A 17,534-nucleotide genomic window follows, 5' to 3' on the forward strand; every position below is an offset into this window, starting at 1 on the left:
GATTTCAGGGACGCTATCAGTATTGATCAGTGTCTCCCAGTCCAAATGCAAACCAGACAGAGATTTAACAAAGGTTTCACTTTGGATTCAACACCCAGCAGACAGATTTAAATAGGTTTTTAAATCCTCTTTTTGCTGATGCAGTTATAACTGAGAGAGTGTCCAGATAAATTTGGGCTAGTTCCACTTGACTTGAGGCCATCACATGACGGTGAACACAATGAATCTGTGTGTGTGATGGTGATCCATGAAATTGCCACCAGTTTCAGATTCAAATGGAAACAGACCCTCACACACCCCAGAGATGTCCTCTGACGAGGCAGCTTGGGCTGTTTCCACAAAGACGAGACCGTGCACAAGCGATGTGTGTGTATGACGAACAGTGTGTTTCCCCACTTGTGTGCAAAATAAGGTCAGTTTGCTTATGTGTGCTCCGGCAGCTGGACCGAGCACATCTGATGCAACACATGCGAAACTGGAGGCAATCACAACACAGAGCTGAGAGAATTTCGATCTCCAGGAGCGATAATGGCGACAAACGCTGCCTTTGGTGCAAGCACTCCGTCTCAGTGGTGGATTAGGGGGCTGACGAGGAGGCTGTTGTAATCGTCAGCCCTCCTTGTGCTTCACCACGCGGGACTCATTTTGCCAACCCCAGCAGTGGCCCAACCCAAAACCACCAACCTGCAATCTGAGGCTTCAACCAGCATGGAGGAGTGGAGGTTTGAGGGTGGAAAATAGTAAAAACCTCATAAAAATGTGTTTTGATACTAACCTAGGACGAGCATTTTCACAATTGGGCTGACATGTTTTCTGCACATGTGAGAGGCTGCTTCCACTCTGAGGGGGGACCGACTGAATCCCACTTGCCGACTAAAACAAAGAGCAGCACACTTCTATGCCTAATCGAATGAGGAATGCAGATGACCCCGCTGGCGTTAATGTTATCTCTGTCACACAGCGGGTACTCATTCAAATATTAAAAGTAGGGAAATACATCCTACACTTTAAAAGATAGAAGAGAGCAGAGGACACTGAGAGCGTCAGAACCAGAAATCAGGAAGCACAGATTTGCATGACAGTGAACATTATGTATAAGAAATTCTTTTGTGATGCAAAACACCAGGAAGACTGTTTGAAAGAATCATTGTCCGGCCCTTCATAGCCTGAATAATGCTTTGTTATGGATTAAGCACCCTGCAAACATCCCGCAGGAGTTCAATGCAATTCAATGTACTTCTTTAGAACTTATATGTACTATATCCTCAGACCCTGAGGACCTGTTATTCAACATACTGTAGCAATTTGCCTGTTAATGTAAAGGGCTGCTCCAGTGGAGCAAAGTGACTTTACAGCCTCCCTGTGTTCCTTTGCTACTTCAACAGCAGATTTCAGTGCACTGTAAAACTGAGGGAACTTAACAGGGAACATAAATGCCTCCCACTACATGAAGGAATTACTTAGAGGCTGGGAGCTGGCAGCAAAATTATTAAATGCACACAGACCTTAACAACATTAGTTGGCTTAATCCTCTTTCATTTGTTTTGTGTTACAAAGTTAAAACTCTTAAACCCAACTGTTACACCAGTGAGATGGTCATTATTTACTTATTCTGTACAAGAAAACAACTATGGCAATGCCAGGTTAAATTTAGGAGACATGTACATGAAATGATGCATAAGACATCCGGAGCATTACCATTTCATGTGTGGCCATAGGAGTAAACATGGATTGTTGCGTTGAACATGAGTATAAACACCATATAGCTTCAGTGAAATTGGGATTTTAGTGCCAATTTGCATCTTTACAATTACAACCCAAATTGTATATCAGTCAATCAATATTATCGGCCAATATCTGCTATCAGCATATATGTTATCTGATGTGTGCCCAAGTGAGAATGTCTTTTAGAGATTAGAAAGCCGAAAAAAGATGCTTGGGCTGGTTTATAATTATCAAATTCACAGTCAATGTACCGTTTCAGTACACTGGTGTCTTTTTAGACTGTAAAATCTATTGTTAAACAGTAAAACTATCCTCACTCCTTTACATAGCTTTATCCCAAGTGTTTGATAACCAAATTTGATGGATCACTGCAAAAAAAACTGTATAGATATTGTCATTTTTCACATCTTTATATTCTTACTGGCATCTGCCCCAAAGATCGACTATCAGTCAGGCTTTATTAACAACACAACGGGTGTTTGAAATTGGCCTGTGGCCCCACTATTCTCAATTTGATTTGGGTTTTCCAGTTTTCCAGAGCCCAAAGGTGACATTTTTCAAATAGCTTGTTTTGTCCAGCCGACCAGAGAGCAATAGTGTAAGGCAGAAAATTGTCAGATCACATTTGAGAGGCAGGAGGCCGGCAAACGTTCAGTATTCATGCTTGAAAGTTGAGTCCAACAATTGGATCTTAAAGCTAGTATGAAAACAGAAGAAGAAAAATGGATGTTAAGGGCTTCCTGAAATATTATGATGTGGTTTTCAAAAGTCATACATGGAAATTGACACGAAAAAAAGGTGTTTTGAATGCATCACAATTAATGTCTGATTAATCATACCTAACCCAAGTTATCTGCTGTTATGTGTAGGTCATTAGCAGCAGTTTAAAAGACTTTAAACCCCACATATTCTTGTACATTAGTCAGCAGCACACCTACACTGCTGCACAGATGCTTAGTCACACAACACTACTGACAGCCACAGTTGTCATTATCCACCATGTGCACCACTCAACAGTTAACTGCTATTCTAGCTAACTAGCTAACCAGTTAGCTTAATGTTAGTTATTGCTATAACGTCCCATAAAGCAAATTTGGACAGTTAGCCGCGCTAACACACAAAAAAAGCTACATTAAAAGGAGCATTGTTTTGGATGAAAGCAGAACAATAACCATGGCTGGCGACAACAGTTCACACGTCAAAGCAACTCCACTCATGTAGCTGTCATAAATGTCCACTTATTCATTAAATAGCGTTACTTTGTCCAGCAGCTAATTAACGTTAGCTAACATTTAAACGTACCTTGCGTTGGGAGGACGGACCCGGATAGCAACTTTCACATTTGCCATGATGCCTTTTTGCGATGTTTTTATTTTTTTTTTTATTTTTTACGCGCAACTCAGCAGTTGTTTAACTCGGAGCTGGCGTAAAAGTAAATGTTTCCCGTGTGAGCATGTTGTTGTTTATTTCTCGCATTTTACTCCAAAGTTAACAGCGGGAGGAAATAATCCAGCCGTCCGCCGCTCGGCTCATCTCCTCCGGCTGGTCGCGGGTTCAGCCGCCCGCCGAGTCTCCTCCAAAAAGTCTCAGCGAAGGAACTGAAACTTCCTGCCGGACAGGGAGGGAGGGGAGGAGGGGGAGATGCTGCTGGATACTCCTCCTACTACTACAGCACATTCAAATCTTACTTTGCATGTCTGTTATTATTCAAATCCCCCACTTTTTCATGTTAAGCTATTGCACTTCAAAAAATCTCTGATATTGTCACATAAACCTGGAAACAGTGGCGGACTTAGGATGTTTGTGGGGCAGGGCAATTAAAAGGGCACCCTATAGGGCACTTAATTTTGTTTTATCTACCATAGGGGCATCCAGGAGGGCACTTCATCAGGTTTTGTCTGCCATAGGGGCATCCAGAAGGGCACTTCATCAGGTTTTATCTTAGACAGGGGCAACAAATAGGGCACTTTATTAAGTTTTATCTATGAGGGCACCTTTTTTTTTTTACAGCATTTTTTTCAAACATGGGGCACCGATCGCCCCAAAGCACGATCAGGCAGAGCCAAAGTGACCTTTGTCAGAGGGTGAGATTAAAGAGAAGATTATTGTGTGGTTAATGTGGCAGTTTTCATTTCATAAAGGATTCACAAAGTTAAGTTCAAGTACCAACAACCAAGTTGTTCTAAGTAAAAGAGGGGCTTTCTCATGATCAAATTATTAAGGACCAAATGTTTCTATGGTGTCAGCCAGTACATGTAATTCTAAAATTCTTGGCTCTGCCTGATCGTAGCCTATGGAGTTGGACACCAGCGCCAGAATGACTCTAACCTGACCAGGAAGAAGTGATGCTCCATTCTTCAGAAACATGCTGCCCTCTCTGGTCTGCATCTTTGTAGAGAAGGATTCATAATGCAGCAGGATAGTGACCCTAAACACACCTCAGAGCTTTACAACAGTTAGGCTACTTGTAGACCAAAGCGTCTTGACTGTGATGGACTTTCCTCACAGTCATCTGACCTCAACCCTATGTTGGGGGCTCTATGACATAAAACAAGAAGCTTTGTGAACATTGTCAAATCATGAGCCATTAGGTTTTGCACAAATTCGTAGAGTCCATGCCTGCTTGAATGCATGCTGTTATTAAAGCAAAAGTGGGACTGTCGACTGAAAAATGGCAACAACACAATTCAACATTTAAACCAGAATACATCTTTATTGTTATATTTTTCACTTCGTGGCAACATAAAAAATATTTCATTTAAAAGCAGCATGGGAAACAGCAATCGTTCAACATGAACAAAAACACTCACAAATGCAGTCTCGCATTCATGAAACATACATGCAGTCACTAGTAGTGGCGGTCAAAGGCAGTGTGTGAAAAGTGCTATACTAAAATTAAGACATTTATTCCATCTGGTGGGTCTAAAATTCAACAAAAATAATCACATTTTCAGTTCAGTTTTAACTTCTAGACAACCTATGGCTTGTTTGAAGGAAACTAATTGTCCATTATAATGAGCATATGTCTTTAGGGTGGCATCGACTCAGTTTGAGTCTGTGATGCTGACCCTTCTCCCATCTTTGTGTGCTCTCTGCTATAATCTGGACTTCTTGAAATGCTTCAACTACTAGTATTTCCCTTTGGACATGTGTGCTTGCACTCAGGTTCAACAGATCTAAGGTGAGAGATCAGATGCGGTGGTCCCTGGCTATTTCTGCCTGGCACAGCTCTCTGGTTCTCAGCAGCACCTTAGCTAAAGAGCAGAGGGATACATGAAAGGCTGCTGTCACTTCACAGGTGGAGAACAAAAGTCTGAAGCTTGCAAAGTGTGCACAGAGGACGACTACAGAACACCTTTGATGGGCTGTGCAGTAGTAACTCGAAAATGGTCAACAAGAAGAAGTCATCCAAGAACTGTTTTTTAGATGTGGCATAAAATCACTGTTGATCACAGGAAAGATGCAGTGGGTAGAATCGTTGTTGTCATGTAGCTCCCTCTACTGTCTGTTGAGAGACCTGCAGCATGTCTACACAGCTTTGCAACTCAGCCAGAGGCAGGGGAGGTTTAATACTCTGTGACTGCAGCTGAAATTTTTCAATCAACTTCTGAAATGACACAGAAATGAGAGAACAAAGTCAGCAGGAGAGAGAGCGGAAAGGAGTCGGAATAGGTCAAATGGTTAGGAGAAGAAATTATTTCTCATGAATACATGATGACAAGAACACAGTGAACCCTCACCGCTGGCAAGGCCAAGTTTGTTAACTTCTTCCAATGAGATACGACCTCTTCCTCGCTCAGGACTTCTCTGTCAACCAGCTTTCTTACCAAGAAAAGGTAGTTGTTCCACTAAAAAAGACAAAGAAAGTCACAGCAAAAGGTTAAAGACTTAAGAGTCAAACATCTTTAAGACTTGCAGTTAAATTTAAGAAAAAAAATTAATGAAAGATCAGTTATGAACATTTCAGGCCAAAACAGCAGTCCTTTTGTGTCTTTACTGAAAATAAGTGTGTATGGCAGCTATTCTTCAATAGTACTGCAGGAAGGGATGATTATCCTCAACAGCCACTCCTAACAACTACTCAAGTCAAGCGTGTCATCAGTTAAAACACAACTTGAGAGCCCCTGTTAGTAGAAAAGCAAATTCCTTCTTCTCTGGGGTGATGTTTTAAGACAAACCAAATCAGCATGTGTATGGAAAAGCCCCTTGGTTTTTAATTGTGTAGCATAAAGGACTACAACTTCCATTCCATTGTGCAATCCCTTGTTCTGCAATGATAAATAAATCATGAGGGAATGCGACTATACTTTAACATACCTCAGTGTCGCTTGCCTTTAGCACAGCTGTGACAGTAAGCGGGCTGAAGAGCAGGTGGAGGGGGGTGGAGGCGCAGCAGTCTCTTTCCCACAGCTCAGCAAGCTGCTCCAGCAACGCTCTGACAGGAGGCTCTGGCCCTGAACCAAGACCCACAACAACCCCATCACCTCTGCAGCACCCTGACAGAGATAGCACCGGCAGCTCTGCAGACACTGAAGAGGCAAACACACACAACAGGTCGGTACACCAACAAGATTTTATGCTGCCACCATTTCAGCAGCACAGGGACATTTAAATAACAGTGTTTATTAAGCAGTGGCACTTACTAGTTTACATATAACACATTGCATGTCATAGAGAGATAATTTCTTTGTAATTAAGAGTGTCAATGAAAGCCTGGACTCTTACCCAGTTTGCAGGCCAGTAGGACAGTAGTGTTCAGTAGCATCTGCTCTGACACTGCCGTTGAGAACTAAGCAAAGAGATAATAATAAGAAAGTGATTAATCCTAGTACAAAAGATTTATATCAGTAAATCCACCATAAATGTTGTTTTGTAGCACTGTCTTCATGTACCTTTCTGCAGGCCAGTGTGTCTCCCACTCTCTGCAGCAGCGTTTTGATCTGAGAGCTGGTTGGCAGCTCCTCTTCAGTCCTGGGGCCGACTGCAATGCTCAGGAGCTCCTACATAAAAAATGACATTCAAGTAAAAGTACTTCTTTGAAGATGCCAGTTGTCTTTTTTTTTATTCCTACTCAAAAACACCAGTTTTACCAAAAGGGCTTTTTTTTGCCGAATAACAACTTACAAGTAAAGTTCTGTGTAATTCCCACAGCATTTATCTATATAAGCAGGCACACCTTGATCTCGATGAGGATGTCAGAGGGCAGAGAAGCACTGTGGTTGCAGTGTGGAGGGCAAGATGCCACTCTCTCACTTCCTTGTTTCCTCTTGGGTGTAGTCGACTGCTCCTGGGTGACCAGCTCAACCCCCACCAAATCCCCCGAGTCTGGAGCCACTGGGCTTCCCACAGCCTTCATCACACGATCATACCTGCTCTTCCACTCTCGTCTTATCAGAGCTGGTGGTTAAACAACAAAAAGGAACTCTTAGAAGAGTTTCCTCAGGGAACCTTGAATCACAGCATGGTTTTTTCTATCCTTTTCATCTATAATGGCACTGACGTTTTGTAACACGATCCCAGCAGCACTGAGGGCTTTTAAACTTCAGTTCATACCCGTGTTTTTGAATGTATTAATGTGTTCAGTAAATGAAGTATCACGATTCCTCACACAAGTCCTCACACAATTTCATCAGGATAGTATATAAGGCACCCAAAAATAACACTGATACAGACTCAGCAAAATAAATTAAATACTTTGGCAGGTTAGAGTCTTTTTACTTTAGATTACTGAATGCTTTGCAGCCCTAATTAAACCTACCTTTCACCATGGCTTAAAATTCATAAATTTACTGCTAATATTTAATACATTTGTCGATATTGTAAAGTTATTCAGTGTTTCTGGGGCCACAATCACATTAGAAATTACTTAGAAAAAAAAGAGAGCACTTGTACCACATCACTAATTGGTATCTGCATTAGTCTGTTCAAAAATATCAAAATATCAATTCATACTGATTCTGAATATATGAAAGGGACAGTGTCTCTTTGGTTGACATATTGTGTAGTTATTACAGTAGAAACATGCAAAAAGACAATCACGGTGCATTAAGCAGCTACCTGTGATGTTGGCAGAGAGCCAGCTGCAGGCTTTTTCTGTTGCAAGACGTTTGGTGATGTTTTCAGATGTGGTCAGGACCTGCAGAGAGACAGCAATTACAAAACATGGGAATAATCTGCATTTCTAGACTTGGTTTGTAATGTTAAGTAATCTGTGTCTAACTTTATTACAAGTGCTTTAGGACGACATCATTTTCAACATTTTTTGTGGGGGGATTTTAAGAGGACTTACAGCAGGGGAGGTCTCGTCAGGGAGCAGAATTCTTATGGCCTCGGGACTCTTCTCACAGCAAAATCTGCACAACACCATAAAACAGGAGATTACCATAAAGAAGACATTATCACACAGAAGTGAAGTGCTAATGGTGTGTGATGATAAAACCTGGGAGGGGAAATTTCTTTAACGTAAAAAAAAAAATTCCTTTTTCTTTAAATCGAATGGTCATTCACTCATGCATGCGTATAGGTGGTTCAAAAAGTATTTTGTCACAAATGTCCTTTAAAATCTGTGGATTTAGAGGAAAACAGTTCTGACAGCTGTTTTTAAGAAAAGGCTTCTGTACCTGGTGGCTTTTGCCAGGGCTTCCAATCCTGCAACACACAGCTGAGCACAGATGGAGTCATTCAGTTTTGAAGGGATCGAGTTTGGCGAGTTGAGTCCATCTCTCAGCATTTTCTCACCCCTCTCCACCAACTCACTCACTAATGTGGCCCTGTTGAGAGGAGGTGAACACACAAACACAGAGGAAAAAAAGCTCATTCATTATATAGAGCTGATTAAAAATAGAGGCTTGACGCAAACATCTATAAAATACTTAGCAGGTGGCAAGCTGACTGGCTGCTGTTCTGAAAGTCATTTTTAATTCTTAAACATTATTTGGCGGAGGGCAGATGAAAGTCAAATAAAGAAGTATTAAAGATCCAGTTAAGTTATAAATGAGTGACTTGGAAATCCAGACAGACATTCGTCTTTATGTGCAGTCAAACCCCCCTTTTCTCTTTAATACTAACTTCATATGCTTGACGGCATTGGATCCGACTCTCTCGGCTACAAACTCCACAGTGCGGCGCAGCGACGGCGGCTGGTTGTGAAAGAAGGCTTGCTCGAGGTCCACCTGTCACATAAAAGTGATTGGGTTAAAGTACTTGCTAACCAACAATTCAGTGATGTCATCCAACATTTCACAACTCTTCATCTCCTGCTGACTTACCTGCAGTTTCTGCTGCGACCTGTTGGCAGTCGGCGTATCTCTGAGCTCAGCAGAAGTGGGAGTGATCTTGCGGATGATTCCTCCACTCTTGGCCGTGCTTCCAGATACAAAGGCAGCCAGGAGCTTACGGAACTCACCTGGACATAAACAAGGCAGAGTGCATGTTACTTTGTGTCCCAAATACATACATGTCAAAGACACAAAACAATCACGTGAAATATTCTGTGGCCTTCATCCAGGCTCCACTCACCAAGAAATGGACAGCATGTATACAGAAGCTGCTGGTCCACCAGAGGAATGCAGTCCTACAAAATAAAAAGAAAAGCTTTAACATAAATAAAAAACAGCAGTGATTATTGTGCTTTAATAAATATTTCACTTACAAGCCCTGGAGCAGTTGAGCTGCTGTCTTCCAATTTGGCCATCTCAGTGAACTCATTGGTGAAGAAAATATCCTCAGGAATCACTGGGATCTGCACAAGTTCGAAACAACAACTTTAATTACATAAAGCATAAATAAGACAAACACAACATTGAGCAGGGTAAAGCTTTTGTTCTGCTGCTCTACGCTGGGTTTCTGCAGGTTACAACTAGATAAATGTAAGGTCCTGATGTTTATGACCATTCTGAATTAATTTTGAGAACTACTTCAAGTCCATGCTGGCAAAAAAGTACACTGGATATATAGAAAAACTGGATTAATTGTGGCGTCATAAATTGTTTAGATTTTCTAGTGAACCGCAGAAGCAAAACAATATCTACAAGTTGTGTCTCACCTGGAAGAGCCAACCCAACACAGACACCATGAGCAGCTTGTTCAGGTAACACATTTCTCCACATCTGCCCAGCAGCATTTTCCTAAAAACACAAAATACAAAAGTAATATTTACTTCATTTTCCAAGACAGAAAAACAAGCAATCAAACAGCAAGAAAAACAAAGAAGGTTCTTTAGACTACTGTTTGTGATTTTTTTTGTTTTCAAGTTTTTCATATTCAATGTGCATCTCTATTAAAGCTGCAATGTGTTAATGTTTATTTGACTTCTACAGCAGTTGTCTGTTCTTTAACAAATTCTTATCTGTTAAATGAGCAGAAAACAAGGACTCACCTGTACAGGAGAAGCAGTGTGCCCAGTGCGGTTCTATAGCTGAGCAGCAGAGGACCAACACAGTCCAGCATAGAGAGGAACTCCACCAGCCAGGGCACCGTCAGGATGGTGCGCCTCCTTTTCATACTGTTACTCAGCAGAGCACACACATCCAGCACTGGAACGCTCTGAGGGAAAGAGTTTTTAATGAAATTCAATGAATGACAGCACATCAGCAATCATATCTTTGTCACTGCTAGTCTGGGCTAATACACAGAACATTTCAGAGTTTCCTCAGTGAGATACAACTTGCACATCGGGAGGAAATGAATCCTTACGGTTTCAGTAGTCTATAAACATAGTTTATATCTCCTCACCTTGCTGCGCTGAGCTATAGCAGCCTCCTGGATTTCCCTCGATGGTTTCTCAGATGTTTGGTAAGGCAGAAAGGAAAGGAATCCCAGAAACTTAGCCAGAAGACGAGCGAGAAGCAGCACTGAGGTGAACCGCTGCTTCTCATCCTGATGAGGTTGAATGGAGAGAAAAAGGTTTATATGATAATGAACAGCATATCTGACAAATTAGTTCTGAATCTGGCAAGTCTGTAATTTTCGATGTCAGTGATTTTTCAATTTGGCCTTTTCTGACTCTGATAATATATGTACCTGCTGCTCCATGTCCCCGTCTCCCTCCTCCTCCTCTCCCTCTCCGATGGAAGCTGGAGGGCTCAGGATGGACACCTCATCCAGCTGGAGGAGCTGCTGACACAGGCTGTCCTGCAGGTGCTGGTTCAGCTGGCAGCTGGTACACAATAAGAAATACATGTTAGATCACAGAAAAACAACAGACACTGAAGGATTTAACTCAAAGAAAATGTTCATTTGATTCATCTGCCACATGAAAAAAAGACTTATTCAGAAAGTAAAATTACTCCTGCCTTTATAAAATGTCATAGGATTTATTATCGTTAGAGTTTTGGATTATTCATCATACAGTGTAACTGGATATATTTCTTACCAGCTGGCTGCCTGCAGGAAATCCCTGAAGAACTCCTGGTGACCAGGGAACGATGGAGGAGGGCAGGGGCCGACGACTCCCTGAGGCTGAATGAGACGCTCCTCGAGGCGCTTCAGACGCCCCAAACTGTTAGCTCCCAGCATGCCTAGCAGGTCAGCATCGTGTGCATCCCCAGGAGAGCTGTTCACACGGGGGCCTTTACACATCTATATAAAAAATGTAGATTGTGATAACTGTGTGAAATGTGACACAATTCTGTTTTAAGAATCAGGAGGCTGCTCTTCCATACAAAAAAAGTATTTGTTCACATCTAAGTGTAAATGAGGTGCCACAGTCTACCTGAATAAGCTGTTTCAGGAATAGACGGGCAAAATGGGAATGGTTTCCTGCAGAGGTCAGTTGACTCATCATTCCTCTAAAAGAGAAGATGGAACAATGAAATACACAGAGTGAATGTAGAGCTGATAGAAACTATTGTTTTACATTTTAAATTACACCTGATTGACAAGATTTTAAAAAAGGACTTAAGAATTTGGACTTGCCTTATCCGACTCCCAAGGGCAGCGTCAAAGCTCCATCCAGGTTCCTTGTGAAAGTCCTCCCATTCTCGCAAGACCTCGTAGAAAATATCCCTGAGAAAGCATCACATGCAAAAGTGTAACTGATGATAAAGTCTATTTTTACCTGATGTGCCGCAAATTTCTTCCGCCTTACAGAGACGTACTGCATATACTTGACATGACTCAAGAAGGCAGATTTACAAAAGAACAAAGAAATGTGTGTGATGTACCTCTGTTTCTTAAAGGTGTGGAAGGCCTTGTCACTGCCAAAGTTGGACCGGTTGTCAGTGGCAGGTTGGAATGGGACTGAATGGATGAAACCAGAGACTGAAGGAGAGAGCTGGAAGGATAAACAAGCAGTGCAAAGTTTAAATTTCTCTGAAATTACACACTTTATAGGGCACTAATTAATAATGATTGTTTTATCTATGAATCTGCATATCATTCTCTCAATTAATTGATAACCCTTTGGTCTATGAAGGAATAAAAAAAATAAATAAAAATGCTTGTGAGTGCAGCTGAAAGATTCGGTCCAAGAGTCCATAACACTAAAATATTCAACTGACTAAAATGTCACTCAAGGACATGTAGCAATTTTTGATATTTTTGCTTGAATGGTTGTATTTTGATTAAATATCAAATCACTTTAATCAAATGATTAGTTTACTGACTAATCATTGCAAGTCTAAAAAAACATTAATAACACAATCTAATAAAGAAATACATATTTAAGGACAGCATAGTGTATTGTGGCCAATATCTAATTGGATTCAATGACATTTAGCAAACTATAAGTATTTATATCCGTACAGTACAGTACCACTGTGTTACCTTGGCTGTGCTTCTGTCCTGGGCCTGAGTCAGACGGTCCCTGAGATCCGGAGAGAAAGTCGCCACCCTTTCGTTCTCTGCCAATAGACGTAGGGTGCACTTGTCCAAATGAGCTACCAACCTGCCAAAAATATATAGTTAGGAATCAGCTAAAGGAAACTGGAGCAGCAGTGTCACATAATTAGGGAGAAGAGATGTGTGCTGATGTAGTCTTGTTAAATTGAGGAAAAATGTGAGACAAGATATAAAACAACTCACTGAAACTGATTCTCCAGAACCTTCACTGCAAAATACACACAGTTGTGCACCTGTCTCAAGTAACATCCCTCCAAAACGTCTGAAATTATATTAGAAAAAAAAATCTTAATTACAAGTCAAGAACCATATTTGTTATAGGACTTAAATGACATAAAAACTAACTTCACACCTGATTTTGCTGTACAATCACTTTCCTGTTCACTGTCATCATGAGTGTGAGGAGACTGGGACGTTAGTAGCTGCATCACAAAGAAAAGCTCCAGGAAAATGTTTGGCACGAGATTTCCTGCCAAAAAAACACACACAAACTCAATTTATCTCATCGGATTTTTTCACTTGCAGTAGATACCTTCACATATAAAAACACATTTAATTCACTTATTTTTCCTTCATATTTCCTATACCTAGCACATGAACGCCATCTTGTGGCCACTTACTAGATATGCAGGTACAGTACAGCTCTGCAAGGAGATCCAGCTCCGAAGAGAAGGTGACTTTGGAAGGTTCAGGACATGATGTCGGCAGATCTGGTGTAACTTTAGATCCCGTCCGAAGCCCTGCCTTGGTGGGGGTGCAAGGGTCCAGCGAGGATGGCACAGGAGAGCTGACCTGCTGTGCACGCTTTGTCCTAAAAAACAAAGTCATTTCTGGTCATGAAACAAAACGTGATAGGCCAAGGTGAAGAGGTGGCGCTGCACTGAAGCCCAGAGAAAAAAAAAAAGGAGAAGGAAATTAGTTCTTGTGACATTATTTGTGTGGAAATATGTACAGTATGTGATCATATGGAAACAAACAGTGTTACAAAGTGTTCCTGTGTCCATGTAGTAACATCCTTGATACAATCATGTGTTTCACAAAGTGGTGAACCTCACCCCATCTCTGCTTGTAAACAACAGAGCCTTTCCAGGATGCCCATTTCAATCGGGTTACTATCACCTGCTGTCACCTGTACAACTTTCCCAATCATTTGTTGACCCTGTCGATACTTGAAATGTGTTGCTGGCTTCAAATTCAGAAGAAGCATACATTTACAAAAATCAATGATGTGGATCCAGCAAAACATCAAATATATTTTGTCTTTGAACAGTGTTTAATTGAGCATATGTCAAAAAGAATTGGCAAATTATCACATTTTGTTTTAGTTAAGTTTACAAAGTGCTCCAAACTTTTTGGGAACTGCAAATTGTAGCATGACAAACAGTAGAAAGCAAGCAGCACTGGGCCAGGTCTTAAGCATAAACAAAAGCTTTCACATCACCCACTCCTCAAACTGGTACAGACAACAGTCAAAATTTGTGTCACAATAAGTAGAATAGTTCTGCATGTGCACTCACTTTTCCCTCTTCAGTAGCTCCCTCTCTTCCTGAAGACTCAAAGGACTGCCCACTGCCACTGACCCCTCAATTGCCTCCACTACAGATGGGGGACTGGAAGGTTTACTGAATGGGGTGGAGGTGAAGCAGGTCTTTGGCTTGGAGTGTGGCCGCTCTGCACCAACTGGTGTTGGGTTTATTCTTCGAGATGGTTTGGATGCCCTGAAATGAAACAGAAATCATTAGGCACATGTGAAATCCCAAGTCAGTGTGTTTTTGTTTGTGTTATGTTTACTCACGCAGGTGAAATGGGTGATGACCCAACAGGAGGAAAGTCCTCCAAGTTGCTCAAGTTGATCTGCCCAACAGATGGAGGTGAAACCTGCTCACTTATTCTGTTGTACCCTCCTCCTCCTCTACCTGACCTCCTTCCACCACTCTCCCATCGCCCAGTCTCATCACTGTGATGTCCTCCACGGCCTCCTCCATGTCTGCCTTGTCCCACCATCGGCATGCTGCCACCACTTCTCCTGCGGCTCTTCTGTGACTGGAAGCCGGGACTTGGCTGGAGATCAGGGGGAGAAACCATGTAGTCCCCCAGACTGATCCTCTGGCCAGAGCGGCGCTCAGAGCCTGACGGCCTCGAAGCGGGGCTCCATCCAGTAGTAAAAGAAGGACTGCTGAAGGCATTGACCCCACTCAGACAATGGGACCCTGACTGACCAGAGGCATCCCACTCAGATCCAGGTGAGCCAGAGGAGGCAGGAGAAAACAGCTGGATCCGGCTGGCACCGCGAGAACCAGCCCCACCACCACCGCCAGCAGACCTGCAACCTTTCCTGTCGGCGAGGCCCTGTGTCTGTGCAGCAGGTCTGGCGCGGCTGGGGGTCTTGGCCGGCGTGGCAGGGCCATGGGTTAGTGCTTGACTACTCTGATCTCTCAGGAAGTTTAAAAGAAATGGGACAAATTCTTGTTTGTGAACTGTCACTCCATGTTCTCTAAATGGCAGGCTGTCATCGTCCTGTTGAAAAAAAGATGGTAAATGAACTGTGAAAAATATAACATTTAACATTTAATATTAAGCTGATATAACAAAAACTGTCAATGCCGTGTTATCAACGATAAGCCCAAGATAAAGAGTGACGTTAACTAAATAAGTCAATGTTTGTCTGGACAGTTTCAGACATTTCTGCAGAAAATAGCTCGTTAACCTAGCTATCATTGCACTGGCCAGCATCTGCTAAACTGCACAGCCATCTTGCGTTTTTAATAATAACAGTAGCAGGCAGATGTGATGAGCTGTGATCTGTTAAACGCGACATTCTCATTTGTCTGGTAGGGAAGTTGCCAACGTAACGTCTCGTCTGCTGCAGCTAACCTAGCTCACTAGCTATGCAGCTAAAAGTTTTGTTTACAATCACTTGTGAGCTATGTCATCTCACTAAACACGAATTACAAGGGCCAGCGCGTATACGGTCCGTCACTCATGTGGCTCTTAATCATTTCGGACCCACCTCATTATTCTTCAGCCAGTCCAAGACAGTTTTAATATCCGCTTTCTTCGACAAAAGTGATTCCAAAAGAGCCGCCATTTCTGGCCAGGAGCTGCGCGGCTAAAGGACTGAGGCGAAGTGGGCGGGGCCAGGGTCTACGCAGACGCGTAATGCGTATGACGTATGCGCACACGTATGCGCTCGACGGAAGCTGACAGCCCCTGGTGTTTGAAATATTCAAAATGGATATGAATTATTTTCTTTTATCTCACTGTATGTACACAAACTATTTTTGTATTATAGATAACTCTCTACAAAAAGACACGCAAGATGGATGTTGATATAAATGAGTTGATGTGATGTTATATTTTATGCGACTATTTGTTATTTTTGAGAAATGATATAATCATAACAAAAATGATCAGTTAAACTCTCCTGCACTGTGTTAACAAACTGGAACAATACCAGTAATAAGACACATGGCCATCATTGTGGACATCCTCCATACTTTTCTCAGAGTGTTTTAAAATATGTATAGATCACATGTTAAATTAAAGCACCAATTTGATAAAAAAAAAAAAAGAAGAATGTTTGAAACATGCAAATTGTACTTACAAGCACCAGAAAGGATCTGCAATTTATTTCATTTGATCAGTTGTGCAGTTATTTATTTATTTATTTGCTTGTATCTTTCGAATTGTATTGTGATATTTAATTCCACTAACTTTAAAGTGCCTATTCAATCCATTGTGTCATCATCCAGTTCCCGACATTTCAGGATTAAAAAACAGAAACCTTTCGCAATATTCTGTCAGCATGCGGAATGAGTATTTTATTTATAACCAGTTTATAAAAATAAAATACAAAATAATTTCAAAACAAAAAAGAAAAAAAAAGAAACACTGTACAAGGCATTGATATGATACAAATGATAGAATAAACATAAATAATTACAGTTATATACAATGCAAAAAACTCCCGCTTGTTACATTCTTTCCTTGAGACTGTACAGTTACATTTCAAAACTGTGACGTACATTACAACACAAAAATATCAACCATTAAAAAATCCCAACAATTTTAAGTCAAAATGATAGATGGGCAAATTAGCAAATGTCACAATAAATAATTTCTGTCAAGTATTTATAAGTTATCCACAAGTAATCCGATGTTATGATATGAGAAGTGTACCAGTGCACACCAAAGCTTTCATTAGTTCCAACTCACCTTTCAAAATAAAATTAAAAAAAAACAGCTGGCTTTGTTTCTGTTGGCCTATTGGTATCTGTCCCCATAGATACCGGCAAGCTACTATAAGTATGACACCATTCCCTTGAGCAAAGGAAATCTCATTTGGAAGGTATCACTAGTACTACAACTACACATCACTTATGTGCAAAAATAATAATAATTATAATAATAATAAAACTAAAAACATAAGACGAAACATGATTATCTTTTAAAACCAGCAGCACTGTTTAGTGTCTGTTCCCCCCTTCCACTGAAGCATATAAGTTATGGTTTTACAATATTTATATTATTTAATTAATTACTTTTGAATAATTTACAGGTATATATTAAAAGTCTGCACAACAGCGTTCTGAACTTTGAAAGCTTGAAGTATCTTGAAATCTGTGAGCCTGAAACGGGGGAGAATTGCTGGCGACGTGTAGAAATTGCACGCCCTTGGTAGAGAGCACACGAACACACCTTGAATACTGCACACCCAGGCGATCGATAAACAGCCCACGCATTCTCGTAGGAAAAAACAGGGAGCTCTCAAGTAGAAGCACAGCTTTGTAAGCATGATTGCAGTGGTGATATATTGACCACGCTGACATGCCATTAACAGACAGGAGATAAGTGACAGGAAGGCTTGGCTTGGCCCGACAGTGGAATGATCTCCAACACAGACATGGCTCAGTCATCCCTCGCTACGCACAGAGGGGCAGAGAAGAGACATTAAGGCGACTGACTGACTG

At 41.4% G+C, this 17,534-nt stretch overlaps 2 protein-coding genes across 4 annotated transcripts in view; both read right to left on the minus strand.

The window, feature by feature from the left end:
• The window catches only part of stard9 (StAR-related lipid transfer (START) domain containing 9), a 39,757-nt gene extending 36,389 nt beyond the window's left edge, over window positions 1–3,368 (minus strand). For both annotated transcript variants that reach the window (XM_037071254.1, XM_037071253.1), the window contains exon 1: window positions 3,028–3,368. In XM_037071254.1, the coding sequence (XP_036927149.1) occupies window positions 3,028–3,074 (47 nt within the window). In that variant the 5' untranslated portion in view covers window positions 3,075–3,368. The remainder of the gene's footprint in view (window positions 1–3,027) is intronic.
• Window positions 3,369–4,411: 1,043 nt separating this feature from the next.
• cdan1 (codanin 1) lies at window positions 4,412–15,732 on the minus strand. Of its 2 annotated transcripts, XR_005070352.1 has the most exons (29): window positions 15,575–15,732; window positions 14,360–15,081; window positions 14,082–14,282; window positions 13,185–13,375; window positions 12,917–13,033; window positions 12,748–12,826; window positions 12,490–12,610; window positions 11,889–11,998; window positions 11,641–11,730; window positions 11,438–11,513; window positions 11,099–11,304; window positions 10,747–10,882; window positions 10,459–10,602; window positions 10,103–10,269; window positions 9,770–9,851; window positions 9,377–9,466; window positions 9,244–9,298; window positions 8,994–9,130; window positions 8,794–8,897; window positions 8,346–8,495; window positions 8,015–8,078; window positions 7,783–7,861; window positions 6,902–7,122; window positions 6,618–6,725; window positions 6,451–6,514; window positions 6,043–6,254; window positions 5,466–5,573; window positions 5,081–5,332; window positions 4,412–4,979 (listed from the first exon to the last, which is right to left on the minus strand). XR_005070352.1 is itself a non-coding variant. In XM_037072333.1 (28 exons), the coding sequence occupies exons 1-28, from the start codon at window positions 15,650–15,652 to the stop codon at window positions 5,210–5,212; spliced, it is 4,035 nt and encodes a 1,344-aa protein (XP_036928228.1). In that variant the 5' UTR covers window positions 15,653–15,732; the 3' UTR covers window positions 4,412–5,209. The 2 variants fall into 2 exon arrangements, 1 of the variants encoding a protein (XP_036928228.1); XM_037072333.1 differs by having other exon boundaries at window positions 4,412–5,332.
• Window positions 15,733–17,534: the final 1,802 nt, after the last annotated feature.

This window comes from Acanthopagrus latus, chromosome 16, assembly GCF_904848185.1.
Source record: "Acanthopagrus latus isolate v.2019 chromosome 16, fAcaLat1.1, whole genome shotgun sequence".
NCBI classification, from domain to species: Eukaryota; Metazoa; Chordata; class Actinopteri; order Spariformes; family Sparidae; genus Acanthopagrus; species Acanthopagrus latus.

Excerpts from the sequence above, each read along its gene's own strand:
- cdan1 (XM_037072333.1), bottom strand. The coding sequence starts at position 15,652 with ATGGCGGCTCTTTTGGAATCACTTTTGTCGAAGAAAGCGGATATTAAA. Across the intron at positions 11,999-12,489 it reads AGGACAGAAGCACAGCCAAG|CTCTCTCCTTCAGTCTCTGG; the intron begins GTAACACAGTGG and ends TTATCCTTCCAG. Across the intron at positions 6,255-6,450 it reads CCTACTGGCCTGCAAACTGG|TGTCTGCAGAGCTGCCGGTG; the intron begins GTAAGAGTCCAG and ends TTGCCTCTTCAG.